This window comes from Melanerpes formicivorus, unplaced genomic scaffold (genome assembly GCF_026170545.1).
Source record: "Melanerpes formicivorus ecotype bairdi unplaced genomic scaffold, bMelFor1.0.p_v2 SCAF_224, whole genome shotgun sequence".
Lineage (NCBI taxonomy): Eukaryota > Metazoa > Chordata > Aves > Piciformes > Picidae > Melanerpes > Melanerpes formicivorus.
Genome location: NW_027142576.1, coordinates 223,783 through 249,546, shown reverse-complemented (window position 1 = coordinate 249,546; position 25,764 = coordinate 223,783). Strand labels below are relative to the sequence as shown.

General features: G+C 60.7%; 2 protein-coding genes across 4 annotated transcripts in view; one reads left to right on the top strand and one right to left on the bottom strand.

Annotated features, from left to right (window-relative positions):
* The window catches only part of LOC137458122 (tenascin-X-like), a 42,348-nt gene extending 25,180 nt beyond the window's left edge, over positions 1-17,168 (top strand). Inside the window, 14 exon segments of the mRNA XM_068169804.1 lie at positions 776-1,069; positions 2,231-2,524; positions 3,617-3,910; positions 5,137-5,430; positions 7,153-7,446; positions 10,588-10,881; positions 11,269-11,562; positions 12,644-12,768; positions 13,148-13,280; positions 13,734-13,885; positions 14,421-14,517; positions 15,071-15,232; positions 15,951-16,114; positions 17,080-17,168. Of these exon segments, the coding sequence (XP_068025905.1) occupies positions 776-1,069; positions 2,231-2,524; positions 3,617-3,910; positions 5,137-5,430; positions 7,153-7,446; positions 10,588-10,881; positions 11,269-11,562; positions 12,644-12,768; positions 13,148-13,280; positions 13,734-13,885; positions 14,421-14,517; positions 15,071-15,232; positions 15,951-16,114; positions 17,080-17,160 (2,972 nt within the window). The 3' untranslated portion in view covers positions 17,161-17,168.
* Positions 17,169-17,210: 42 nt separating this feature from the next.
* On the bottom strand, positions 17,211-25,664 carry CYP21A2 (cytochrome P450 family 21 subfamily A member 2). 3 transcript variants are annotated; one of them, XM_068169778.1, is made up of 11 exons: positions 24,565-25,383; positions 23,527-23,678; positions 22,829-22,924; positions 21,955-22,062; positions 21,350-21,436; positions 20,813-20,998; positions 20,171-20,340; positions 18,771-18,874; positions 17,767-18,032; positions 17,653-17,707; positions 17,211-17,595 (listed from the first exon to the last, which is right to left on the bottom strand). In XM_068169778.1, the coding sequence occupies exons 1-10, from the start codon at positions 24,884-24,886 to the stop codon at positions 17,684-17,686; spliced, it is 1,515 nt and encodes a 504-aa protein (XP_068025879.1). In that variant the 5' UTR covers positions 24,887-25,383; the 3' UTR covers positions 17,211-17,595; positions 17,653-17,683. The 3 variants fall into 3 exon arrangements, with proteins under 3 accessions (XP_068025879.1, XP_068025880.1, XP_068025878.1); XM_068169779.1 differs by adding an exon at positions 25,439-25,664 and having other exon boundaries at positions 17,211-18,032; positions 24,565-24,654; XM_068169777.1 differs by having other exon boundaries at positions 17,211-17,707.
* Positions 25,665-25,764: the final 100 nt, after the last annotated feature.

The following is a 25,764-nucleotide window of genomic DNA, read 5'->3' as shown; positions in this document are numbered from 1 at the left end:
TGGGTTGGATAGATGGTGGAGTGGAGCCTGGAGAGAGACATGAGCTGAATGCTGGGAGATGGATGGATGGATGGATGGATAGATGGATGGATGGTTGGATGGATGGAGGGATGACCATCTCTGATTATACGCAGTCAGTTCCCTTCTTTCCTTCTAATCTTCTCTCTTCTTAATTGCCTTCTTCCTTCTTCTCCATTCCTCCTGAACTTCTTTTAGATCCTCCTTTATTTCTCTCTTTCCTCAACTATTGTCTTCTCTTCTCTTCTCTTCTCTTCTCTTCCTTTCCCTTCCCTTCCCTTCGTTTCCTGAATTTTGCTTCCCTTCACTTCCCTTCCCCTCCTTTGCCTTCACTTCACTTCTCTTTGCTGTGGTTCCCTTTGCTTTGCAACATTTCCCTTTCCTTCCCTTTGCTCTCCTTCCCTTTGCTTTGCAAGAGATGAACTGGAAGTTTCCCTTCCACCTAAGCCAGTCTGAGATTCCATGGATGGTTGGACTGCTGAGGCTCTGAATGGTTGAATAATACCACTTTGGTAGGATGGACAGATCTCTGCCCTGGAGAGATCAGAAGATGGCTTGGAAAATGCTGGATTGGGTGATGCTGGGGAGCTTGGATGCACAGCTGGGGCAAATATGAGGCTGAATGACTGCATGGAGTGATGGAGAGTGCATGAATAGATGGCACAGGATGTGAAGGCTGAGATGGATTGAGAGATGGATGGAGGGATTGAAGGGAACATAGAAGTTGACATCCCACTTCATGTCCTCTCTGTTGCAGCTCCTGCACCAGAAGATGAGGAACCGACATCCAAGCCCACCCTGGGTGAGCTGAGGGCCACTCACATCAACCCCGAGTCCGTGCAGCTGGAGTGGAGCGTCCCCGAGGGCAGCTTTGACTCCTTCACAGTGCAGTACAGGGATGGCCAAGGCCAGCTCCAGGTGCTGCCCGTGGACGGGGGTTCCCGCACGGTGACCGTGCCTGGCCTGGCCCCGTCCCGACGCTACAAGTTCAACCTCTACGGGCTGTGGGGCCGCAAACGCCTGGGCCCCGTCTCCACCGACGCTGCCACAGGTGAGGGCAGACACAGGCCCCTGCTATGTCTCCTGGGTTTGGCTCTCTGTATGCCTGCATGCTTGCAGTTCCAGATGAAGGATGTGGCAGGAATGGCAGCAGCCTGCTCCTCTTCCTCTTCTTCTTCACATTCCTCATTACTGTCTCCTCTTCCTCCTCCTCTTCCTCCCCTGCTCTTCCTTCTTCTCAAGTCCTTCTTAAATTTCTTCCTCTCTTCCCTTTTCCTCCTCCTCTTCTATTTTTCCTCTATCTCATCCTCCTGTTCCCCTCCACTTTCTCTTCATCTATTTTCTCTTCTCCCTCTTCTCATTGCTCCTCCTTTTCCTAGTACTTTTCATCCTCTGTACAACTTCTTGCTTGGGGAATGCTGGCTCACAGGCACAGAGGAGCATTGGGTTGGATGGATGGTGGAGTGCAGCCTGGAGAGAGACATGAGCTGAAGGCTGGGAGATGGATGGATGGATGGATGGATGGATGACCATCTCTCAGTATACCTAGACAGTTCCCTTCTTTCCTTCTAATCTTCTCTCTTTTTAACAGCCTTCTTCCTTCCTCTCCATTCCTCCTGAACTTCTTTTAGATCCTCCTTTATTTCTCTCTTTCCTCTTCCCTTCTCTTCTCTTCTCTTCTCTTCTCCTCCCTTCCCTTCCCTTCCTTCCCTTCCCTTTCCTTCCCCTCCCTTCCGTTTGTTTCCTGAATTTTGCTTCCCTTCACTTCCCTTGCCCTCCTTTGCCTTCACTTCACTTCTCTTTGCTGTGGTTCCCTTGCTTTGCAACATTTCCCTTTCCTTCCCTTTGCTCTCCTTCCCTTTGCTTTGCAAGAGATGAACAGGAAAGGTCCCTTCCAGCTAAACCAGTCTCAGATTCCATGGATGGTTGGACTGTGAGGCCCTGAGTGGTTGAATAATACCACTTTGGTAGGATGGACAGATGTCTGCCCTGGAGAGATCAGAAGATGGCTTGGAAAATGCTGGATTGGGTGATGCTGGGGTGCTTGGATGCACAGCAGGGGCAAATGTGAGGCTAAATGACTGAATAGAGTGATGGAGAGTGCATGAATGGATGGCACAGGATGTGAAGGCTGAGATGGATTGAGAGATGGATGGAGGGATTGAAGAGCACGTGGAAGTTGACATCACACTTCATGTCCTCTCTGTTGCAGCTCCAGCACCAGAAGATGAGGAACCGACATCCAAGCCCACCCTGGGTGAGCTGAGGGCCACTCACATCACCCCCGAGTCCGTGCAGCTGGAGTGGAGCGTCCCCGAGGGCAGCTTTGACTCCTTCACAGTGCAGTACAGGGATGGCCAAGGCCAGCCCCAGGTGCTGCCCGTGGACGGGGGTTCCCGCACGGTGACCGTGCCTGGCCTGGCCCCGTCCCGACGCTACAAGTTCAACCTCTACGGGCTGTGGGGCCGCAAACGCCTGGGCCCCGTCTCCACCGACGCTGCCACAGGTGAGGGCAGACACAGGCCCCAGCTCTCTCCCGTGTCTTTATGCTGGCTGGCTGGCTGTCTCGCTGTCTCTCTGTCTGTCTTGAGGCTTGCAGTTCCAGATGAAGGGATGCAGCAGCAATGGTACCAGCCTCCTGCTCTTCCTACCCTTCTCCAAGTGCTTCAGGTCTTCCTGCTCTTCCTCCTCCTCCTATTGACCCTGTTCCGCCTCCTCCTCAGTTTCTTACTCTCTTACACCCTCCTCCTCTTCCAGTTTCTTTTCCCTCTCATCCTCCTGTTCCCCTCTACCTTCTCTTTCTCCTCCTCCTCTTCCTCCTCTTTCTTTTCCTATCTCTTATCACATTCTTCTCCCTCCTGCTCTTCCTTCTCTAGCTCATCTCTCATTTTTCTCCACTCCCTGCTCTTTCTTCTCACCATTTTCTATTTCTCTCTTCTCATTCTCCTCTCCTGTCTTCTTCTTTTCCCCTTCATCCTCCTTCCCTCCTCTATCACCTTGGCCTCCAACTTTCTCTTACCCATTCCCTTCTCTTTCTCCTCATCCTTTCCTAGTGCCTTGTCCTTCACAACTCATGCTCAAGAAGGCCAAGGGCTGGGTCCTGCACTTGAGGCTTGAGTTTTTCCTCAAGCAATGCTGCAGACTTGGGGCAGAGTAGAAACGAGTTGGACTTTGTAGTCTCAGAGGGCTCCAGTGTGGTCTGTCTCCTGTGCCTCTTTGATTGGGATGAGTGGTTCTTGGTTGGGGAATGCTGGGTCACAGGCATAGAGGAGCGCTGCGTTGGATAGATACTGCAGTGGATCCTGGACAGAGACATGAGCTGAAGGCTGGAAGATGGATGGATGGATGGATGGATGATGGATGAATGATGGATGGGTGGATGCTTTGATGGATGCCTGTGGGCTACTGCCTGTTTTCTCAGTTGGTTGAATGGATGTTCTGAAGTTTGGTTTGAGAAATGAGTGGACTACAGAGATGTTGCCTTCTGATTGGATGGGTGGTGTCACATAGGTGTGTGGATGGCACTGCAGAGATGCAGAGCACTGGACTGCCTGGTTCATGGAAATTTACATCCTGCATTGTTTCCCTTCTGCATCAGCTCCTGCTCCAGAAGATCAGGAACCAACACAGCAGCCAATCCTGGGCGAGCTGAGGGCCACTCACATCACCCCCGAGTCCGTGCAGCTGGAGTGGAGCGTCCCCGAGGGCAGCTTTGACTCCTTCACGGTGCAGTACAGGGATGGCCAAGGCCAGCCCCAGGTGCTGCCCGTGGACGGGGGTTCCCGCACGGTGACCGTGCCTGGCCTGGCCCCGTCCCGACGCTACAAGTTCAACCTCTACGGGCTGTGGGGCCGCAAACGCCTGGGCCCCGTCTCCACCGACGCTGCCACAGGTGAGGGCAGACACAGGCCCCTGCTGTGTCTCCTGGGTTTGCCTCTCTCTATGCCTGCATGCTTGGAGTTCCAGATGAAAGGATGTGGCAGGAATGACAGCAGCCTGCTCCTCTTCCTCTTCTTCTTCACATTCCTCATTACTGTCTCCTCTTCCTCCTCCTCTTCCTCCCCTGCTCTTCCTTCTTCTCAAGTCCTTCTTAAATTTCTTCCTCTCTTCCCTTTTCCTCCTCCGCTTCTATTTTTTCTCCATCTCATCCTCCTGTTCCCCTCCACTTTCTCTTCATTTATTTTATCTTCCTTCTCTTCTCATTGCTCTTCCCTTTCCTAGTACCTCTCATCCTCTGTGGTGCTTCTTGCTTGGGGGAAGTTGGCTCACAGGCACAGAGGAGCATTGGGTTGGATGGATGGGGGAGTGGAGCCTGGAGAGAGAGATGAGCTGAAGGCTGGGAGATGGATGGATGGATGGATGGATGGATGGATGGATGGATGGATGGATGGATGGATGGATTCTCATCTCCGAGTTTCCCTATGTCAAGATCCTTCTCTCCATCTAACCTTCTCTCTTCTTAACTCTCTTCTACCTTCTTCTCCATTCCTCCTGAACTTCTTTTAGTTCCACCTCTTCTTTCTCTGCTTCCTCAACTCTTTTTTCTCTTTTTCTCTTCTCTTCTCCTCTCCTTTTCTCTTCTCTTCCCCTTGTCTCCCAAATTTTGCTTCTCTTTGCTTCCCTGCCCTTTGCCTCTCAGCCCTTCTCAGAGCATTGTTTGCATTGTTTGGTTCTCTTCTCTTGCCTTCCATTGCCTTCACTTCTCTTTCCTATGTTTCCCTTTGCTTTCCACATTTCCCTTTCCTTCCCTTTGCTCTCCTTCCCTTTGCTTTGCAAGAGATGAACTGGAAAGGTCCCTTCCAGCTAAACCAGTCTGGGATTCCATGGATTGATGGATTGCTGAGGTTCTGATGGGTTGTATAATGCCAGTGTGGTTGGATGGAGGGATCTGTGCCCTGGAGAGATCAGAAGATGGCTTGGAAAATGCTGGATTGGGTGATGCTGGGGAGCTTGGATGCACAGCAGGGGTAAATGTGAGGCTGAATGACTGCATGGAGAGATGGAGAGTGCATGAATGGATGGCACAGAATGTGGAGGCTGATATGGATTGAGAGATGGATGGAGGGATTGAAGGGCACGTGGAAGTTGACATCCCACTTCATGTCCTCTCTGTTGCAGCTCCGGCACCAGAAGATGAGGAACCGACATCCAAGCCCATCCTGGGCGAGCTGAGGGCCACTCACATCACCCCCGAGTCCGTGCAGCTGGAGTGGAGCGTCCCCGAGGGCAGCTTTGACTCCTTCACGGTGCAGTACAGGGATGGCCAAGGCCAGCCCCAGGTGCTGCCTGTGGATGGGGGTTCCCGCACGGTGACCGTGCCTGGCCTGGCCCCGTCCCGACGCTACAAGTTCAACCTCTACGGGCTGTGGGGCCACAAACAGCTGGGCCCCATCTCCACCGACGCTGCCACAGGTGAGGGCAGACACAGGCCCCTGCTGCATCTCCTGGGTTTGCCTCTCTCTATGCCTGCATGCTTGGAGTTACAGATGAAGGGATGTGGCAGAAATGGCAGCAGCCTGCTCCTCTTCCTCTTCTTCTTCACATTCCTCATTACTGTCTCCTCTTCCTCCTCCTCTTCCTCCCCTGCTCTTCCTTATTCTCAAGTCCTTCTTATATTTCTTCCTCTCTTCCCTTTTCCTCCTCCTCCTCTTCTGTTTTTCTTCCTTCTCATCCTCCTTTTCCTCCCCCTCTTTTTCCCTGTTTATTTGCTCTTCCTCCTCTTCTCATTGCTCTTTCTTTTCCTATTTCTTTTCACCCTCTGTGGAGGTTTGTCTTTTCCCAGAGCCCAGGAGCCCAGTGGAACAGATTTAAGTTGTCTTTCCTCTTTCTCTGTAAAGGAAAAAATATAATCTAGCAGGGTATGAAGAGAGAGGGAAAGCACTGAAAAACAGCCTTGCATCAGGTTGGATGTAGAAAAGCAAAGTGTAACAGAAAATAAAAGGTATTTATGTCAAAGGAAGGTTACAGAGTCATAAGGACAGGGAATAATTAAAGATGTATAGGATAGCAGAGGCAGCTGGCAAAGGATTCTCTGGATGGAAGATGGATTCCATTTGGATGCAGTGTCCTTAGCTGCCTGGGACAGGGTTATGCAGGGGGAGCAGAAGCAGAAGGCTCTGGGAGAGGCAGAGGCAGGAGCGAGAGGGCAAGGCAGGAAGCTGCCTCTCTTAAATAGGGGTGTGGCAGGAAGGGGGAGTGGAAGAAACCTTGACCCAGAGACCCTTCTCCTGGGAGAGGGCCAGGTTCCCCTGCCCAGCTGGGGTCAGGGTTCCAACCCATCCCTTGGGGAGAAGTTTCCTTCCCAACCCCTGGGAGGGGCCAGGTTTCCTTGTACACCTGGGGTTAGGTTTCCAACTCACCCCCCCTGGGCTGGGCTTAACCCAGCACATTCTCTTCCCCTTCCACCTCCTATTTCTCCTTCTCTTGCTCCTCTCTCACCTTTCTCCTCCAATAACTCTTCCTTGTCACTGTTTTCCTGTTTCTTCCTCCTCATTACCCATTCTGCCTTCTTCTGTTCCACCTTCTCCTTCTCCACATTGCCTCCAATATCTCCACACTCATTACTTTTGCTCTCTCCTCATCCATTTCTTGCACCTTCTTCTTGATGATTGATGTTCAATTAGACCATGCCCTGAGTCCTGCACTTGACTCCAAACAAGCCCAAGGAAAGCTATGACTTTAGGAGAAGGTGGTTGGAAAACACTTGGACTCAAGTGTCTCAAAGGGCTTTTCCAGGGTAGAATGGATTCTGTATCCTGTGCCTGTGTGAGTGGGAGGTGGAATTGTTGGGTGGATTAAAGTTTGGTTGGAGGCGTGAGGGATCAGGAGGTTGACTGGAAGTGTGACTTGAAGGAGTGGACAAATGTGCCTGGAGAGATACTTAACCTGATGGATGGAAGGGAGATGGAGGACGGATGTGTGGGTGAATGGATGGATCCTGGATCAGTCAATGGAAGAATGGTTGAATGGATGTTGGATGAAAGGATGAATGGGTGGATGGATGATGGATGGACAGATGGTTGGATGGATGGATACTTGGGTGGATGGATGGTTGGATGCTGAATTGATGGATGAATGAGTGGATGGATGGGCACATGGAAGTTTACATCCTGCATTGCTTCCCTTCTGCATCAGCTCCTGCTCCAGAAGATGAGAAACCAACATCAAAGCCAATCCTGGGCGAGCTGAGGGCCACTCGCATCACCCCCGAGTCCGTGCAGCTGGAGTGGAGCGTCCCCGAGGGCACCTTTGACTCCTTCACGGTGCAGTACAGGGATGGCCAAGGCCAGCCCCAGGTGCTGCCCGTGGACGGGGGTTCCCGCACGGTGACCGTGCCTGGCCTGGCCCCGTCCCGCCGCTACAAGTTCAACCTCTACGGGCTGTGGGGGCGCAAACAGCTGGGCCCCGTCTCCGCTGATGCTGCCACAGGTGAGGGTGGCTCTCGGGCGCTTCTCTGTCCCCTTTAGTTGCCCAGTTTGGGCTGGTGGCAGGAGGTGGGGCAAAGCTCTTCCTGGTCTCTTGAGTCATGAGGGAACTGAGAAGATCTCTTGGGTGCAATCATTCAGTATTCCTAAGGTTGGAAGGGACCTCAAAGATCATCGAGTCCAACCTGTCACCACAGCCCTCATGACTAGAGTAGGGAGGACTCCACTGCCCACTGCAGCCTTGAACTCACGACCTTCCCATTAAGGGTCTGATGTGCTACCAACTGAGCCACCTTCTTCCATGGCTGTGGGTGATGGGATGGGAGAGTGCCAGTTGAGATATTGCTTGAATGAAAGGTTATAGTGATGGAGGGAGAGAGGGAGGGAAGGAAGAATGGAGGTATGGATGGAGGAGGGGTGGATGAATGATGGATGGATCAGGGATGGATAGAGGGAGGGACAGTTGGATGATGGATGGATGACGGATGCATGGAGGGAGGGATAGATAGAGGGAGGGGTGGGTGGATTTGCTCTTTGGTTTGCTTTGCCAGCATTTCCCACAGTCTCTTAGTTTGTATCTTTTCAGGGTTTAGTTCCTTTCCCAAACACTGAATCTTTTCCTCAGGTCCTCTCTGAAAGGTTTTTAATTGTTCCTGTGACTCTTTCTGGACTTTTTTAAACTGTTCCTGTGGCTGAATTAAACAGGATCCCAGGATTATAATTACTTGTTCAGTTGCTGGCTGACAGCAAAGCTCTGTGGTATTTGCTTCTAATTTCTGTAAAATGAGTCCCACCTGATTCCAGTTTTCCTTAGTCCATTCCAAACCAACAGCTTTGATTTCCCATCCGAGGCTATGGAGATGCTGTGCCACTGGGCACCCTGCTGCCTGCTGCACCATTGGTGCTGTGAGCAAAGGGGCATGGGGCGGGGGGAGTTAATAAGCATATAAATTCTTTTACTAATTTAGAAATCCCTCCACCTGCCTAACTTAGATCCACATGTGGAAAGATACTCTTTACAGGTTGGTTGCTTGGTTGCACAACATCTCCCAGAGCACAGGAACAGAGTACAGATAGTTAAAGATCAGAGTTTGGAAAATGATAGAACCCAAGACCAATACACTGCCCCTGCTAAGAGGAGAATAGAATAGAATAGAATAGAATAGAATAGAATAGAATAGAATAGAATAGAATAGAATAGAATAGAATAGAATAGAATAGAATAGACCAGGTTGGAAGAGACCTTCAAGATCATCGCGTCCAACCTATCACCCAACACCGCCTAACCAACTAACCCATGTAACCAAGCACCCTGTCAAGTCTCCTCCTGAACACCTCCAGTGACGGCGACTCCACCACCTCCCCGGGCAGTCCATTCCAATGGGCAATCACTCTCTCTGTGTAAAACTTCCTCCTGACCTCCAGCCTGAACTTCCCCTGGCGCAGCCTGAGACTGTGTCCTCTTGTTCTGGTGCTGGCTGCTGGGGAGAAGAGACCAACCTCTGCCTGTTTACAACCCCCCTTCAGGTAGTTGTAGAGAGCAATAAGGTCACCCCTGAGTCTCCTCCTCTCCAGGCTAAGCAGCCCCAGCTCCCTCAGCCTCTCCTCATAGGGCTTGTGTTCCAAGCCCCTCACTAACTTCGTTGCCCTTCTCTGGACTCATTCCAGCAAGTCAACCTCCTTCCTAAACTGAGGGGCCCAGAACTGGACACAGTACTCGAGGTGTGGCCTAACCAGTGCAGTGTACAGGGGCAGAATGACCTCCCTGTTCCTGCTGGCCACACTGTTCTTAAGGCAGGCCAGGATGCCATTGGCCCTCCTGGCTGCCTGGGCACACTGCAGGCTCATGTTCATCCTACCATCAACCAGCACCCCCAGGTCCCTCTCTGCCTGGCTGCTCTCCAGCCACTCTGACCCCAGCCTGTAGCACTGCATGGGGTTGTTGTGGCCAATGTGCAGAACCCGGCACTTGGATGTGTTAAATCTCATGCCGTTGGACTCTGTCCATCTGTCCAGCCTGTCAAGGTCCCTCTGCAGAGCCTCTCTACCCTCTAGCAGATCAACTCCTGTCCCCAGCTTGGTGTCATCAGCAAATTTACTGATGAGAAGGCATCCCCTGGAGACTCAGGCAGGTTCCAAATGTACTCACAAGGCTGGTTCCAGTTGCACATAGTCCTCTTGCTGTCTCTGTTTCTCAAAGAATCCTTCTGGTTTGCCATGTGTGGTCCACATGTACAGGGGAGAAAATCCCAGGAAGAGCCTCGGTGCTGTCTAGCAAACTCATTTTATATCAGCTCATGGCCCAAATATGTTGTAGTCACCACAGATTGTATAGAGAGGGTCCAGAGGTGGCCATGAGAATGAGCAGGGTGTTGGAGCACCTCTGCTACAAGCACAGGCTGAGGGAGCTGGAGGTGTTCAGCCTGCAGTAGAGAAGGCTCCAAGGAGACCTAATAGCAGCCTGCTAGTACCTGAGGGGAGCTACAGGAAGGCTGAAGAGAGACTGTTTTCAAAGGCCTGTGCTGACAGGACAAGAGGCAATGGCTTCAAACTAGAGAAGGGTAGATTTAGATCAGATATCAGGAAGAAGTTCTGCACTGTGAGGGTGGTGGAACACTGGAACAGGTTGCTCAGGGAGGTGGCTGAATCTCCTTCCCTGGAGATATTCAAGGTGAGGCTGGAAGAGGCCCTGGGCAGCCTGAACTAGTTGGGGATGCCCCTGCTGACTGCAGAGGGGTTTGGGCTGGATGAGCTTTGGAGGTCCCTTCTGGCCTGAACCATACTATGATTCTGTGATATTCCACATGGCAAAAAAGGGCAAGAAACTGTTCAGCATCAGGTTCTGCGTTGTCCAGGCTTGTGCTGGGCCAGGGGTCTGTTCCTGAGATGTGACTGGGGGGAAGGGGCTCAGGTGTCAGCTGACACAGCCTTGGAAGGTGGGGAGGTGCCTTCCTCCTTCCCCTCTTTCCACGCTTTCTGATCTTCAGCCCCATCCCCATTCTGCAGGGTGAGGAGGGATTTCGGATGCATTGCCACAGAGGGAGGGATGGATGGATGATGGAGGGATGGATGGAAGGATGGATGGATGTGTGTATGGACAGGCACATGGAAGCTGCCATCCTGTGTTGTGTCTGCTCTCTTGCAGCTCCAGCTCCAGAAGATGAGGAACCAACATCTCAGCCAACCCTGGGCGAGCTGAAGGCCTCCCAGGTCACTCCTCAGTCCATGCAGCTGGAGTGGAGTGTCCCCAGGGGCAGCTTTGACTCCTTCACAGTGCAGTACAGGGATGCCCAAGGCCAGCCTGAGTCCCTCCTGGTGGATGGTGGCTCCCGCACGGTGATGGTGCCGGGGCTGGCCCCGTCCCACCGCTATATTTTCTACCTGTACGGAGTGCTGGGGCAGAACAAGGTTGGTCCAATCTTCCTGGACACCATGACAGGTGAGGAAATCTGCAGGACCCGTCCATGCCTCCTGTGGGCACTGCATTGCAGGGTGCCATGAGCTGGGGCAAGGCCCAGGCTGTCCTCTTGGGCTTGTGTGGAAGTGGAACAGCCCCATGGGTACTGCCTGGGGTTGGGACGGTTGGAAGGATGGGAACAGGCAAGGGTGGAGGGATGGTGGGGAGGGTGGTGGAAGGACATCTCTTGGATGGGTGGATTGATGGATAATGGATGGATGGATGGATGGAAGGAAGGAAGGAAGGATGAATGGATGGATGGATGATGGGTAGTTGGTTGGTGAGAGGAATATTTGGTTGGTTACTGGTTGGATGTTGTGGGTGGCTGAGCTGAAGTTTCTGACTTGGTCTGTCCCCTCTCCACTGCAGCCCCAGCTCCACAAAGCGAGGACCAATTGTTCCCTCCCCGGCTGGGCGAGCTGATGGCCACTCACATCACCCCCGAGTCCGTGCAGCTGGAGTGGAGCGTCCCCGAGGGCAGCTTTGACTCCTTCACAGTGCAGTACAGGGATGGCCAAGGCCAGCCCCAGGTGCTGCCCGTGGACGGGGGTTCCCGCACGGTGACCGTGCCTGGCCTGGCCCCGTCCCGACGCTACAAGTTCAACCTCTACGGGCTGTGGGGCAGCAAACGCCTGGGCCCCGTCTCCACCGACGCTGCCACAGGTGGGGGTGGCTCTGAGACACTGCTCTGTCCCCTCTGGGGGCTGGCACTAGGGTGGTGGCAGGAGCTGGGCAAGGCCCTTCCTGGTGTCTTGAGTAATACGAAGCCCAGGAGGATCTGTTGGGTGCTAACAAGGTTGTGGGCATGGGATGGGTGAGCAACAGCAGGGAGTGTTAGGTGCGTGAAAGGGTAGAGGGAGGGATGGAGATGAATGGAGGGAGGGAAGTAAGGAGGGAGGGATGGAGATGGAAGGTTAGAGGAGGATGGGTGGGTGATGGGTGGGTGATGGATAATGGGTAGATGGATTGGCAGTTTGATGAGCTCATGGCCAGTGGTCCATGTGCAGGCTCAGGTTGGTGCTTAATGGTTGGTGGTCAATGGTCGGTGGTTGGTGGTCGATGGTTGGTGGTCGATGGTTGGTGGTTGATGGTCTATGGTTGATGGTCAGTGGTTGGTGGTCAGTGGTTTGTGGTTAGTGGTCGGTGGTCGATGGTTGGTAGTCTATGGTTGATGGTCAGTGGTTGGTGGTCAGTGGTTGGTGGTCGGTGGTCGATGGTCGGTGGTCGATAGTCAGTGGTCGATGGTTGGTGGTTGGTGGTCGGTGGTCAATGGTTGGTGGTCAATGGTTGGTGATTGGTGGTCAATGGTTGATGGTTGACAGTGGTCAGTGGTCGATGGTTGGTGGTAGGTGGTTGGTGGTTGATGGTCGGTGGTTGGTGGTCGGTGGTAGGTGGTTGGTGGTCTATGATTCATGGTCAGTGGTTGGTGGTCGGTGGTACATGGTTGGTGGTTGGTGGTTGATGGTCCATGGTAGGTGGTCAGTGGTTGGTGGTCTATGGTCGGTGGTCAATGGCCGATGCTTCATGGTAGGTGGTCGGTGGTCGATGCTCTGTGGTCGGTGGTTGATAGTTGGTGGTCAGTGGTTGGTGGTCAGTGGTTGGTGGTCGGTGGTTGGTGGTTGGTGATCAGTGGTTGGTTCTTGATGGTTGTGTGCTTGGCTGTCTGGTTGTCCCCTGGGGAGCTGCCCCTGGGGTGCTGCCAGGCTCTGGGGGGTGTCACCAGCCCAGCTTCTGCCCCACGCAGGTGCCTCAGGGACGCTCTGGGTGGGCACCGCGTGGCCCCGCAGCGCCCTGCTGCATTGGGTGCCCCCCAGTGTGCCCCCCAACGGCTATGACCTCATCTATGGGCCCCCAGGAGGCCCCCAGCAGGTACCCAACCCCCCCCCCCCGTCACCTTGGGACCCTAGAGTCACCCTGGGGACCCCAATACCCACCCCAGGGATGCCACCAGCCCCTTAGGAACTTCAACAGCCCCCAGGTGCACCCCCAGATCTCTACTGGGCACCCCCAGGGCTCCCCACTCTGAAATCCAAATAACACCCAGGGGACCCCACTGAGGGCCCCAGAGACCCCAGTGGCACCTGGGAGGACCCCAACAACACGCAGCCCCCAATATCACTTGTGGGACCCCAATACCCCCTTGGGGACCCCAATATCACTCATGGGACCCCACCACTCCCTGGGGGACCGCAGTACTACCCAGGGCACCCCAATATCTCCTGAGTATGCCCCAATCTCCCCCCTGCAGACGCTGAGGCTGCCCCCCGAGGCCACCTCGCAGCACCTCTGGGGCCTGGAGCCGTCAGGGCATTATGAGGTGCAGCTGTGGGGACGGGGCGGGGACACCCCCCCCACCCCATTGGAGGTCACCTTTGTCACTCGTGAGCCAATCAGCTGCCTTCGGGGGGGGGGGGGGAAGGGAGGGCACCTAATCACCTGGGTCCTGAGGTGGGGGGGGGGGTCTTGGGTGGGGGGCACCTGGGCTCCTAAGTCCATGGGTGGGGGGGACCCAGACACCTGAGCTCCTGGGAGTGCTGGGTCCTTTGGGGGGGGTGGTCCTAGGGTGGGGGGTTCTTGGGTGGGGGGAATGCAGTGACCTGAAGCCCTGGGTTTGAGGGGCTGCTGGGTTCTTTGGGGGGGAGTCCCAGGGTGGGGGGGTCCCAGGGTGGGGGGCTCCTGAGTGGGGAGCATGCAATGCCCTCAGCCCCTGGGTCTGGGGGTTGCTGGGTGTATGGGTGGGGGGCAGCTGTGTCCCCATTGGTCCCTAAGGTGACATTGGGGTGTCACACCCCTCACCTCTGTGTCTCTGCACACCCCTCCCCCCCCCCCCGCAGCTCCTCTGCCCCACCCCCACCCGCGGGACTGCGCCGAGGAGCAGCTCAATGGTCCTGGCCCCTCCCGCCAGAGCCTCATCTTCCTCGGGGGGGACCCCCACAGGCCCCTGACTGTCTTCTGTGACATGGAGACCGACGGCGGTGGCTGGCTGGTGGGCACGGGGGGGGCAACTGGGGGCCTCCATAGGGAGGTTTTGGGGGGATCTTAGGGCCTCAGGGGAGGGTGAATTGGGGTGCTAGGGGAATCTGGGGGTTCTTGGAGGGAGTTGGGGAAGGTGGGGGGGCAACTGGGAGGTACTGGGGGCCACTGGGAGGGGCTGGGGGGCTATGGGGAGTGGAAATGGGGGGCAGTAGGAGCAGGGGGAGGGCATCTGAGGGTCCTGAGGGGGCAGTGGGGCACCCTGGGGAATGCTGGGGGCTCTTGGGAAGGTCGGGTGGGAGATGGGAGAGTTGGTGGGGAGGATGTCCTGGGGGTCTCTTGGCCCCTGGAGGGTGGGGGGATGGTTCTGGGGGGCTCTGATAGGTCTTGGGGGACTCCTGGGGGGCTCTTGGTCCACGGGGGGACCCTGGGGAGAATCTCAGGGGTTCCTGGAGAGGTCTTGGGGGGTCCTGGGTCATAGGGTGGGACTCTTGGGAGTCTCTGTTAGACATCCACCCCCTCAACCCCGCCCTCTCCTCCCCCCCCAGGTGTTCCAGCGCCGCCAGGATGGGGGCACCGATTTCTGGCGGGGGTGGGAGGACTACGCCCGGGGCTTCGGCAACGTCACTGGCGAGTTCTGGCTCGGTGAGGACCCCCCGGGGGCGGGGGGAGGCTGGGGGCGGACCCCGGGAAGGAGGGGAGTGGGGGATTGGGGGACACCGGCGGCTTGGGGGCTCGCCAGCAGCTTAGGGACGAGCAGGGGTTCGGGAGGGACTCAGGAGCACAGCTGGGGGTGAGGGCGGAGGGGGGGGGGGGGCTCCAGGAAAGGGTCCGAGTACGGCACCCATGGGTGTGGGGGATGACAAAGGGCTCTGGGGGCACCTAAGGGGTCTGGGGGCACCCGAGGGCGTGGGGGGCACCCAGGGGGTGTAAGTGGCACCCAAGGGTCTGGGGGGGGGTGACCAAGGGGCCTGGGGGACACCTAAGGTGTCGGGGGGCACCCAAGGGCATGGGAGGCACTCAGGGGTCTGAGGGGGCGCTTGGGTGGGTGAGCAGGGTGGGACTCAGGTCTGGGGTGGTCCTGGGTGGGAGCCGGGAAGGTACCCAGGAGCCCGGAGGAGCCCCCACGGGGGCAGCAGGAGAGAGGGGGGAGGGTCGGGGCGTGTGGGCGGCGGCCGGACACGGACACGCGTGGCAGGGAACGAGGCCCTGCACGCCCTGACGGCCGAGACCCCCACGGAGCTGCGCGTGGAGCTGCGCACCGCCGACGAGGAAGCCTTCGCCCGGTACCGAGACTTCGCCGTCGGCGGCCCCGAGGAGCACTTCCGTCTGAGCCTCGGCGCATACCGCGGCACTGCCGGTACCGGGGAGCGGCGCGGGCGGCGGGGGCGCAGAGAGGGGGTCCTAGGAGGGCACACTGGGGGTCTCTTGGCCCCTGGACGGAACCTTTTTGGGGGTCCTGATAGGTCTTGGAGGGGTCCTGGGGGGCTCTTGGTCCGTGGGGAGGACCCTGGGGAGATTCTTGGAGGTCCCTGGAGGGGTCCTGAAAGGTCCTGGAGGGGTTTGGGGGGGGTCCTTGGTCCATGAAGGAGGTCCTAGGGGGGGACCCTGGGGGTCTCTTGGCCCACGGAGGGTGGGGGGATGGTTCTTAGGGGTCCCAATAGGTCCTGGAGAGATGCTTTGAAGGGATCCTGGGGGGCTTGGGGGGTCCTGGGGCAGCTTCAGGGCATCCCTTGGCCTATGAAGAGGATCCTTAGGGGGGGAGAGGTCTTGGTGGTTCTTGGGGGGGGGGGGGGGGCTATAGGGGAGAGGGGTGTTGGCTGGGGGGGTCCTGAAGGTGTCTTGGGGGATGACTTGGGGGTTCCTGGTGGTTTCTAGGCAGGGGGAGGTGACAGTTCTTGGAACCATATGAGGGTCCCTGGGAGGGGTCCCTGGGAGGGGGGAGGGTCCTGAGGGGTCTCTGGCCCATGGAGGAAGGGGAAGGAAGGTGCCTGGGGGGGGGGGGGGGAGGTGGTCCCTGGTGGGGGCTGCCTGTGTGTCCCCCAGCCCACAGGGGGTCTGTGCCGGGGGTCCCGCAGGGGATGCGCTCTCCTACCACGCCGGCAGCCCCTTCTCCACGCGGGACCGCGACCCCCACGGGCGCCCCCGGCCCTGCGCCGTCGCCTACACGGGAGCCTGGTGGTACCGGAACTGCCACTACGCCAACCTGAACGGCCGCTACGGGACCCCCACCCAGCACCAGGCACGGCGCCGGCAGCGGGGAGGGGGCGGGATGGGGGGCAGGGGGGGCAGGGGGGTGGTCTAGGCAGTGGGGGGGGGGGGGGTCTGGCTGCTCTGTGGCCTCTTTGGGAGGTGTGGGGGGAATGTGGGAGTGGGGGGGAGGGGATGGGGGATATGGGGGGATGAGGGGGGTGTGGGGTGCTGGGGGGGATTGGGGAATGTGGGGGGTGGGAGCGGGGTTTGAGGGATGTGGAGGGAGTGGGGGGGTGGGGGGTATGGGGGTACAGGGGGTGGGCTGTGGTCTAGGGAGTGTGGGGGTCTGAAGGGGTCTGGGGGCGCTTTGGGAGGTCTGGGGGGTGTCAGGGTGCTGGGAGGGTAGAGGGGGTGGAGGGTGGGGGATGTGGGGGGTCTGGGGGCTGTGGGGGTTGAGGGTGGGGAGGGTCTGGGTGATGTAAAGGGGGTAGGGGGGACATGGGGAGTGTGTGGGGGGGTGGGGACGAAGGGGGCATGGGAGGGGATGGGGATGGGGGTGTAGGGGGCATGGGGGCAGGGGGAGGGAAGTGGAGGGGGGGATGGGGGAATGGGGGAGTTGGGGGGAGGGGATGGGGAGGAGTGAGGAAGGGCTGGTATGGGGGTGGGGGGCAGAGGGGTGGGGGCGTGGAGGAGGATGGGGGGTGGGGGTTGTGGGATGTGGGGGGATGGGGACGGGGTGGGGAGTGCATGGAGTGGGGAGGGGGTGTGGGGGGGCTGCGGGGGAATGGGGAGTGGGGGGGGGGATGAGGTTCTGTGGGGATGGGGGGGCAGGGCGGGGGTCTCGGGGGTGGGGGTCTATGGAGGGGTGTGGGAGGGTACGGGGTACCCCTGGGGGTCTGCAGGGTGCCCGGAGGGTGCCCCTGGGGATCTCTAGGGCTCTGCAGGGTGCCGTGGGGTGCCCATGGGATGCCCGTGGGCACTGCAGGCTGACACACACCCCCTCCCCCCCCCCAGGGCATCACCTGGTTCCCCTGGAAAGGCTTTGGGGTCTCCCTGCCCTTCACGGAGCTGAAGCTGCGGCCACAGAGCCCCTGAGGGAGCGGGGGGGGGGGGAGGCAGAGACTGGGGAGGGGGCGGCTGGGGGGGGGCGCAGAGTTTATTGGGGGTCAATAAAAGCTGCTGGGAACCTCCTGCCCGAGAGGAGAGCAGAGCTGGGGGGCTGGGGGCTTCCGGGGGCCATACTGGGAGCTGCTGGGGGCTTCCTGGGGCCATACTGGCACTGGTTGCACGGGGGGGACACTGATTACACTGGGGGGGCACTGGTCAGGCTGGGGGGCACTGGTTGCACTGGGGGGCACTGGTTACACTGGAGGGGCACTGGTTACACTGGGGGGCACTGGTTGCACTGGGGGGGCACTGGTTACACTGGGGGGACACTGGTCAGGCTGGGGGGCACCTGTTTGCACTGGGGGGGCACTGGTTGCACTGGGGGGGGCACTGGTCAGACTGGGGGGCACTGGTTGCACTGGGAGGGCACTGGTCAGGCTGGGGGGCACTGGTTACACTGGGGGGGCACTGGTCAGGCTGGGGGGCACTGGTTGCACAGGGGGGGCACTGATTACACTGGGAGGGCACTGGTCAGGCTGGGGGGCACTGGTTGCACAGGGCGGGCACTGATCAGACTGGGAGGGCACTGGTCAGGCTGGGGGGCACCGCTCCAGGGGGGGCGGCGCAGGGCAGCAGCCGGACGCGGAAGGGAGGGCAGCGCAGGACGGTGCCAGCCGAGCCCCCATCCAGCCGCGGCAGCGCCCCGGGCACGGCTGGCAGCAGGCGGAAGCGGCGCAGGAGCTGCCCCAGGAACGCTGCCAGCTCCGCCCTGGCCACAGCCTCCCCCGGGCACGCCCGGGCGCCGCAGCCGAAGGGCAGCATCGGAGCCCTGCCCGGAGCCTCCGCGCACAGGAAGCGCTCTGCGGGCACAGCGGGCACGGAGCTCAGCGGGGCGGGGGGCACGGGGGGCACAGGGGGCAGAGGGGTGAGCGGGGCAGAGGGGGCACGGGAATCGAAGAGGGGCACGGCGGCCACAGAGGGCACAGGTAGGGGTCGGGGGGCGCAGGGGGCAGGGGGGAGAGGGGGCTCAGGGGGGCACAGAGGGGCACGGGGGTGAGTGGGCCACAGGAGGGCACAGCGGGCAGGGGGGCACAGGGGACAGAGAGGTATTGAGGGGGGGTCCAGGTATTGTGGGGTCCCAGGAGTTGGGGTGGCTCCCATTTGGGGGGGGTCCCAGGATTTGGGTTCCCATGGGGGGGGGGGGGTGTCCCATTGGGGGAGTCCCATTCTGGGGGGTCACACGATTTGGGGGGGGGGGTATCAGATATTGGGGGGGGCCCAGGAGTTGTGGGCAAGTCCCACTTAGGGAGTTCCACTGGGGGAGGGAACCCCATTGGGGGGGGTCCCATTGGAGGGGGTTCCTCTTCAGGGGGGTCCCAGGAGTTGGGGGGGGGGCCCAGTGGGGGCTTCTATTGGAGGGGGGTCCCAGAAGTTGGGGGGGAGGGGGGTCCGGTTCAAGGGGTCCCAGGAGTTGGGGGATCCTGTTTGGAAGGGTCCCATGTGGGGGCTCCTGCTTGGGGGGGGGGGGGGGGGGGGGGAAGGTTTTCAGGGGGGGGTGCCAGGAGCTGGGGGGTGCCGGGGGGGGTGCCAGTCCGTACCGGGCAGGAAGTCGTCCGGACGCTGCCAGGTGTGGGGGTCCCGGTGGGCAGCCAGCAGGTTGGGGATCAGGATGGAGCCGGCTGGGACTGGACAGCCCCCGAGGCTGGGGGAACAGGGGGGGCTGGGATGGGCTGGGAGCTGCTGGGGTCAGGCTGGGGCCATGCTGGGACCTGCTGGAGCCTACTGGGGCCATACTGGGAGCCTACTGGGGCCATACTGGGACCTGCTGGGGCTTACTGGGGCCATACTGGGAGCTTACTGGGAGCTTACTGGGGCCATACTGGGAGCTTACTGGGGCCATACTGGGACCTGCTGGAGCCTACTGGGGCCATACTGGGAGCTTACTGGGGCCATACTGGGACCTGCTGGAGCCTACTGGAGCTATACTGGGAGCTTACTGGGGCCATACTGGGACTTGCTGGAGCCTACTGGGGCCATACTGGGACCTGCTGGAGCTTACTGGAGCTATACTGGGAGCTTACTGGGACCACACTGGGAGCTTACTGGGGCCATACTGGGACCTGCTGGAGCTTACTGGGGCCACACTGGGACCTGCTGGAGCCTACTGGAGCCATACTGGGAGCTTATTGTGGCCGTACTGGGAGCTTACTCGAGTCATACTGAGCCCTATTAGAACCTCTTGGGATATACTGGTCCCTACTGCCCCCTGCTGGTGCCTATAGGTCCCTACTGCCCCCTGCCGGACTATCCTGGCCCTGCTGATCCATACTGCTCCTTACTGCTCCCTACTCGTTCCTGCTGGCCCTTACTGGTCTCGAAGCGGCCCCTGCTCTTCTGCACTGGTCCCTGCTGGTCTGCAGAGCCTGGCTGGGGCGCTGGCTGCCGTGGTTCAACTAAATCAGAGGCTGCTGGGTGAGAGGTTGGACCTGAACATCTCAGAGGTCTTTTCCAACCTGGTTCATTCTGTTCTATTCTGCTGGTCCCTGCTGGTCCTTCTACTAGCTCACACTGCTCTGTATTGGCCTCTCCTGGTCCATACTGGTCCTTACTGGCCCCTACTAGTCCACACTGACTCCTACATGTCTGTACTGGGCCCTACTAGTCTCCACTAATCCATACTGGTCCCTACTGCCCCCTACTGGTCTTTACTGCCCCCTACTGGCCCCTCACTCATCTCCACTGGCCCATTCTGGGCCCTACTAGTCCCTGCTGGTCCCCACTGCTCCATGTTGGTCTGTGGTGCTCTGCAGCGGTCCCTGCTGGCCCCTATTGGCTCGTACTGGTCCTTACTGGCCCACACTGGTCTGCACTGGCTCTACTAGTCTCCACGAGTCCATACCGCCCCCTACTGGTCCTTACTGCTCTGTGCTGGTCCCTACTGGTCTCTACTGGTCCCTCCTGGGGGGTACTGGTGGGGGAGGAGGGTGCTGGTGGGTACCTGGTGTGGCGGCAGGCGCAGTGTGGCAGTGCCAGGGGGGCAGGGGGCCGCAGCCGCAGGGTCTCGGCGATGGTTGCCTGCAGCAGGGGCAGGCGCCCGGAGCCCCCCAGCTCAGGGGGGCCTGAGGGGCCCAGCTCCTGCCACAGCTCTGCCCTCAGCTGATCCTGCAGCTGGCACAGGGCACAGCGAGGTCACAGCAGGCACAGGGGGGCACAGAGGGGGCATGGGGGGAGAGCACCGAGGGGGCGCGGAGGCCATAGAGTGGGCACAGAAGGAGCAGCGAGGGGCAGCGAGGGGCCCTTGGGGATAGGGGCGTGGGGCTACAGGGGGTGGGGCGCCCCTCTGTGGTACCTCAGTGAAGTGCAGCAGGAAGGCAACGGCCACAGGGAGGGGGACATGGACTGGGACACACACACAGGGGACCCCTTGGGGACCACCCCTGTGGCCTTGTGCACAGCTGTGTGAACGTGGGGTTGGGGCACCCCCGTGTGGCACCTTGGGGAAGTGCAGCAGGATGGCCACGGGGAGGGAGACGCAGGGGGCACATGGGACAGGGGTTGGGGGGGAGGTAGGACCCCTTGGGGACCACCTGTGTGGCCTTGGGGTGGTGTGGACAGGGGTTGGGGCGCCCCCGCGTGGCACCTCGGGGCGGTGCAGCAGGAAGGCCACAGCCCAGGTGAGGGCTGTGGCTGTGGTCTCGGTGCCGCCGATGAAGAGGTCAACCAAGGTCATGTGCAGCCGGGGGGGGCTCAGGGGACCCCCCGGGACGCTGGGGTCCCTCCCCTGCAGTGCTGCCAGTACCGTGTCCGAGGGGGGGGATGGGCACTCCTGGAGGGGGCAGGGGGGACAAGGAGCACTGACCTCCACCCCATCCACAGGGGACTGTGTGTCCCTGAACCCCTGTGACCACCCCCAGCCCCACTCCAAGCTCCTGCCCCCCCCCCCGTTACCCCCTGTGTCCCACTCACTCCCTGTGCCCCCCAGCCCCAAAATGGGTCCCCCTGACCCCCTGTGACTCCCCTGGACCCCCCTGTGCCCCCTTTTGCCCCCCCCCCTTAACCTTCTGGGTCAACCCCTATGCCGCTCCCCCCCCAAACTCCTTCATTCCCCCCAACCCCTTGTGACCACCCCTCCCTCCCGACCCCCTGTGCCCCTCCCCAACTCCTGCCCCTCCCCCACCTCGTGTCTCCGGATCTGCGTCTCCACAAAGCTGTCTCTGAGCTGCACCAGGCGCAGCAGCTGCCGCAGCCCAGGGTTGGGCAGCACCTGGGGGGGGCAGGGGAGAGCCTCAGCCCACCAGGGACCCCCAGCCCCCAGGGCCCTGTGGAGCCCCCTCGAGCTCCTTCTAGCCCCCCCCCCCAGCCCCTATAGCTCCCCGCCCCTATCATCTCCCACCCCCAGAGCCCTCCCAGCCCTACCCCCCCCTCCAGCCTCTTCCCCCACGCCCCTGTAGCCCCCGAACCCCTATAGCGCCCCCGAGACACCGCAGTTCCCACCTCCTCACACCCCTTTAGCCCCCAAACCCCTACAGGGCTCCCCCCACCATGCCCCCCTCACCCCGCCCCTACAGCCCCCCCTTATAGCCCCCATAACCCCACCCCTATAGCCCCCCCCCCAGCCTGCCTCAGACCTCAGACCCCCAGACCCGCACCCCCCCCAGCCTCCCCTCCAGCCCCTTACCAACCCCCTCATACCCTTACCACCCCCCCGAACCCCTAGAGCGCCTCCCCACCCCCCGTGCCCCCCCCCCCCCGGCGCCCCCCCCGCGGTGTCCCCAGCCCCACCCGCAGCGCAGGGATGAGGTCCAGGACCCGGACGCTGCTGCGGCCCCAAACCTCCAGCAGCTGCAGCAGGCAGCGAGAGAAGCTCCGCAGCTCCTCCTCGGGGGGCGTCTGGGGACCCACCCCCCCCAAAACAAAATACATGGCTGGGTACCCCCACAACCCCCCCAGCCTGCCCCTGGCACGCAGAGGGCACCCTGAAACTCCTGCCCCCCCCCCCCCCCCGAACCTCTTGGCACCTCCCAAAACTATAGCCACCCCCAAAACCCTTGGTTCCCCCCAAAACCCTTACCCACCCCCACCCCCAGATCTCTTGCCCCAGCCTCTCGGGTCCCCCTCAAACTCCTGCCCCCCCCCCCCCAGCCCTCTTGCCCCCTCCCCCAAAAGTTCTGCCCCCCCAGATCTCTTGGCACCCCCAAAACTATTGCCCACACCCTAAACCTCTTGGGTGCCCCCAGATCTCTTGGACACCCCCCTCCACCCCCCCAGAAATCATAGGGTTCCCTCAAAACTCCTGGGGACTCCCCGAGCTCCTGCCCCCCACCCCACAAAAAACATTCTTGTCCCTCTCCCCAAAGCTTCTGAACCTCCCAAAAACTCCTACACACACCCCACCCCTTGAACTCTTGGGGTTCCCCCAAACACTTAGGTCTCCCCCCACTCTTGCCCCCCCCCAAAAAAATCCTAGGCCCCCCAAAACTCTTTCCTCCCCCCCCCCCCCCGACCTCTTGCCCCCCATTGCCCTTCTGGGCTCTCCTCCCTCCAAACTTCTTGGGGATGCCCTTCCCAGAGCTTCCTGGGTCCCATCCCCCCATCCTGGGTCTCCCCACAGGGTTTTGGGGGTTCCCCCCCACCCCCGGGGGGCCCCTGTCCCCACCATGTCCCCGAAGAGCAGGCGGCCGATGGTGCTGCAGCTGTGGAAGGAGAAGATCTCAAAGGGGTCCAGGGGAGCCCCCCCGTGGGACTGCAGCTCCTGGGTGGGCAGAGGGGTTTGGTGGAGGTCCCTGAAGGGGGGATTGGAGCACCCCAAGGGGGTACCTGTGGTCCCCAAGGGGATATTTGGGGATCCCTGGGGGGGGTTGGGGTTCTTAAGGGGGTCCTTTATTGGGGTTTTGGGGTGTCCTGGAGGAGGTGTTTGGGGACTGTGGAGTTTTGGGGGGTGCTGGGGGGCCAGGAGGAGGGTTTGGGGTTACCTCAGGTGAGGCTTTGGAGTGCCTGAGGGAAGTGTTTGGGAACTCTGTGAAGGTCTTGGGGTGTCCTGAGGGGTCAGGAGGGAGCTTGGAGTACCCCAGTGGGGTGTTTGGGGTCATCTAAGGAGATTTTGGGGTGCCCTGGGAAGTCAGGAGGGGGTTTGGGGGTCTCCCAGGGAGGTTTCAGGGTCACTTCAGGATGTTTTGGGGTAGGGTAAGGAGGGGGGTTGGGGTCCCCTAGGTGAGGTTTGGGGGCACTTAAGGAGGTTTCAGGGTGCCCTGAGGGTGGCATTTGGGGACTATGAGGGAGTTTTGGGGTGTCCTGGGGGGTCTGGAGGGGGTTTGGGGTCACTTAAGGAGGCTCCGGGGGTGCGCGGGGGGGTACCTGGCAGAGGGCCTCTGCCTGCTGCTTGAGGAGGGGTCGCAGCCTGCCCCCGGCCCTGGCCAGCGCCCCCCGGGCTGCCCCTCGCTGCCGGCGCCAGCTGGGGGTGGGGGGGCCCAGGGCCAGGTCCCGGCCCCCGCGCGACACCAGAGACCCTTTGGGGGGTCGGGGGGGGGACACAGGGGTCAGAGATGTCCTGGGGACACCACCCCCAGAGACCCCCCCTGCACCCACGGAACCCCCCAGAGGCTCCCCTGCAGCATTCAGAGAACCCCCAGGACCCAAAGACCCCCCCCCAAGACAACCCCCCCAGCACCCACTGCCCCCCCAGGGACCCTCTAGAACCCTCCCAGCACCCAGGGACCCCCCCCCCCAGACCCCACACAGCACCCAGGGGCCCCTCAGAGTCCCCTCAGCACCCAATGAGCCCCCGGGGGAGCTCCTAGAGGCCCCCCGCACCCAGGGACCCCTCAGAGACCCTCCCAGCACCACTGAGCCCCCCAAGGACTTCCCCACTTCCCACTGACCCCTCAAAGACACCCCCCCTGCCCCCCCCAGAACCCATTGACACCCCCCACCCGAGACCCCCTCCAGGATCCAGGGACCCTCTAGAATCCCCCAGCACTCAGGGACCCCTCAAAGACCACCCCCCAGCCCTAACTGAACCCCCCAGGGACCCCCTAGAATGCCTCCAGCACCCAAGGACCCTTCAGAGACCTCCCCCCAAACACCTATTGACCCCTCAGAGTCCCCCCAGTACCACCTGAACACCACCACCCCCCCCCCCCGGGACACCCTAGAACCCCCTCCAGTACCCAAGGACCCTTCAGAAACCTTCGCCAGCACTCAGGGACCCCCCTGGGACCCACCAGAGACACCCCCTCCTCAAAACAACCTACTGACCCCTCAGAGACTCTCCCCAGCACGCAGAGACCCCTGGGAGTCCCCCCCCCAGCATCAACTGAACCCCCCCAGGGACCTCCTCGAAGCCTCCTAGCAGCCCAACCCCCCCCGGGACCCCTTCCCCCAGCCCTCCCCTACCCAGGTAGCTCGGGGGTCTCCCCAGCCAGTCCCCCCAGTGCCTGGCCAGCGCCTCCCGGATGGTGCCCACCGAGCTCAGCACCAGCACCTCTGGGGGGCAGAGATAAGAAGAGGGGGCAGGGGGGAGCCCCAACACTGGGAGGGGACCCCAAGAAGGGAGGGCAAAGAGGGGAGGGGGAGTGGGAGGGGAGGGCTGGGATGGGGAGAGGGGGAAAAACTGGGGGAGCCCGGGACAGAGTTTGGGGGGGGGGGGGGGGCCCGGGAGGGTCAGAGGGGATAATTCTGGGAGGGGTGCGGGGGAGGGGCATGTTGGGGGGGCCATAGGGTGAGTTGGGGGGGGGTCAGTTTAAGGGTCTCAGGGGTTTAGTTTGGGGGGGGTCAGGGTGTTGGTTTTGGGGGCGTCCAAGGGGTCCGCTCGGAGGTTAGCAGGGGATCACTTTCAGGGGTCCCAGGGGGTCGGTTTTGGGGGCGTCCAAGGGGTCCGCTCGGAGGTTAGCAGGGGATCACTTTCGGGGGTCCCAGGGGGTCACTTTCAGAGGGTCCCGGGGTCAGTGTGAGGGGGATCTATGGGGGCAGTTTTGGGGGTCCCGGGGGTCAGCTGGGAGGGGCCTCAGGTCAGTTTAGGGGGGCGGAGGTGGTCAGGGAGTCGCTTCGGGGGTCCCGGGGTCAGTCTCGGGGAGGGGGGTCCCAGGGGTCAGTTTGGGGGTGTCAGGAGGTCGGGTTGGGGGGCAGCCCATGGCGTTGAGTTGCGGGGGGTCCAAGGGGTCAGTTTGAGGGGGCTCAGGGGGTCGGTTTGGGGGACCCAGAGGATCAGCGCAGGGGTCCCCAGCGACCCTCCCTCCCCTGGCTCCTAGCTCACCCCCCCCGCACTCACCGCGCCCCCCCAGGCGCATACGCAGGACGGGGCCGTGCCTGCGCGCCAGGCGGTGCAGGTGCAGCGCCCCCTGGCGGTGCAGGAGGTGCAGCGCTCCCCCGGGCAGGCTGCGCACGGAGCTCCCCGCGGCGCCCCCGGCCCCGGCGCAGCCCCAGAGCAGCAGCAGCAGCGGCAGCAGCAGCAGCGCCCCCAGCAGCAGCAGCGCCGCCATGGCTCCGGGGGGGGCACCCTCTGCGCCCCACTTTTATACAGGGGGGGCCCTGGGGCACGCCCCCCCCCATAGCTCCTCCTGCCGCCCTCATCGCCCTCCCCATTGCCCCTCCCAC